Genomic DNA, 1340 nt, shown 5'->3' on the forward strand with positions numbered 1-1340 from the left:
CCCCGGCTGGGAGCGGAGGGAGCGTCAGGGACAGGGGACTGGGGGGGTTCATGGGGATTTTGGGATTTTTTGGGATACTTTTGGGACTTTTTGGGGATATTTTTGGGATATTTCTGGGGATTTTTTGGGACATTTCAGGGGGAATTTTTGGGGGATGTTTTGGGGGATTTTGGGAGATTTTTTTCCCTGTTCTTCAGGATTTTTTGGGGGGACTTCCTGGGTTTTTTCGGGAGATTTTTCTCGGATTTTCTTTTTCATTTTTTGGGATTTTTTGAGATCTTTTGGGAGGATTTTTGGGGGATTTCTTGGGGGACTTTTTTGACTTTTGGGGATATTTTTTGGGATTTTTTTGGTGGGATTTTTCCCGGGATTTCCAGAGCCCAACCCACCTGCGCAGGTGCAGGTGGTGCCGCAGGATCCGGAGCCGCTCCGGGCTCAGCCCCTCGGAAAATCGGGAATTTCCTTTCCTTCCCGCCTTGGGAACGCCTGGGGGAGGGAGGAGAGGGCTGTGGGAACTCCGGGAATGGGGAATTCCTGGGAAAACTCCCTGGAATGGGGCGGGGCTGTCTCACCCTCTCTGTGTGTGGGGCCGGAGCCTTTGGGGTTCCCGGGATTCCGGGGTGCCTCCGGCGCTGTCTGGGAATTGTTTGGGATCATCCCGGAGGTCCCGGCCCGGGAGCTGCTGCCCTTGGTCCTGGGAGGGGGAAGGGAGTGGGGATGAATCCCATCAAATTCCCTTTCCTGGGAATTCTACGGTTTCCCTCCTCCTCCTCCTCATCCCACCAGTCCCTTCCCAGGAATTCCAGACCTTTCCCTGACCCTTCCAGTCCCTTTCCCAGGAATCCCATCACTCTTCCCAGCTTTTCAGCTTCCCAGGGAATCCTGGAGCTTTTCCCAGCTTTCCCTGGTGTCCTGCACCCTGCCAGTCCCTTTCCTAGAAATCCCAGAGCTTTTCCCAGCTTTTCCCGGTGTTCCTGGGCCCCTTTCCCAGGAATCCCATGGCTTTTCCCAGCTTTTCCCAAGGTTCCTGGGTCCCTTTCCCATCTTTTTCCCGTTTTTCCCGGTGTCCCTGACCCCGCTCTCCGGCAGCAGCTGTTGTAGGGAGCCGATTTCAGGAGCGCGCTCCGGGCGATCCGACGGGTCCGGGCCAGCAGCGGGGCCTGGGGACAGGGACAGGCACAGCTCAGGCCACGCCCACGGGGGGACACCCACAGGGACACACCCACAGGGACACACCATCCGGGCGACCCGACGGGTCCGGGCCAGCAGCGGGGCCTGGGGACAGGGACAGGCACAGCTCAGGCCACGCCCACGGGGGGACACCCAGAGGGTCACACCCA

At 58.4% G+C, this 1340-nt stretch overlaps 1 protein-coding gene across 1 annotated transcript in view; it reads right to left on the minus strand.

Moving 5' to 3' along the window:
- Window positions 1–298: 298 nt before the first annotated feature.
- Window positions 299–1340, minus strand: part of SCNM1 (sodium channel modifier 1) — a gene marked incomplete at both ends in the record, with an annotated part of 4236 nt that continues 3194 nt past the window's right edge. Inside the window, 3 exons of the mRNA XM_017741576.1 lie at window positions 299–486; window positions 573–694; window positions 1075–1160. Of these exons, the coding sequence (XP_017597065.1) occupies window positions 299–486; window positions 573–694; window positions 1075–1160 (396 nt within the window). The remainder of the gene's footprint in view (window positions 487–572; window positions 695–1074; window positions 1161–1340) is intronic.

This window comes from Corvus brachyrhynchos, unplaced genomic scaffold (genome assembly GCF_000691975.1).
Source record: "Corvus brachyrhynchos isolate BGI_N302 unplaced genomic scaffold, ASM69197v1 scaffold758, whole genome shotgun sequence".
NCBI classification, from domain to species: Eukaryota; Metazoa; Chordata; class Aves; order Passeriformes; family Corvidae; genus Corvus; species Corvus brachyrhynchos.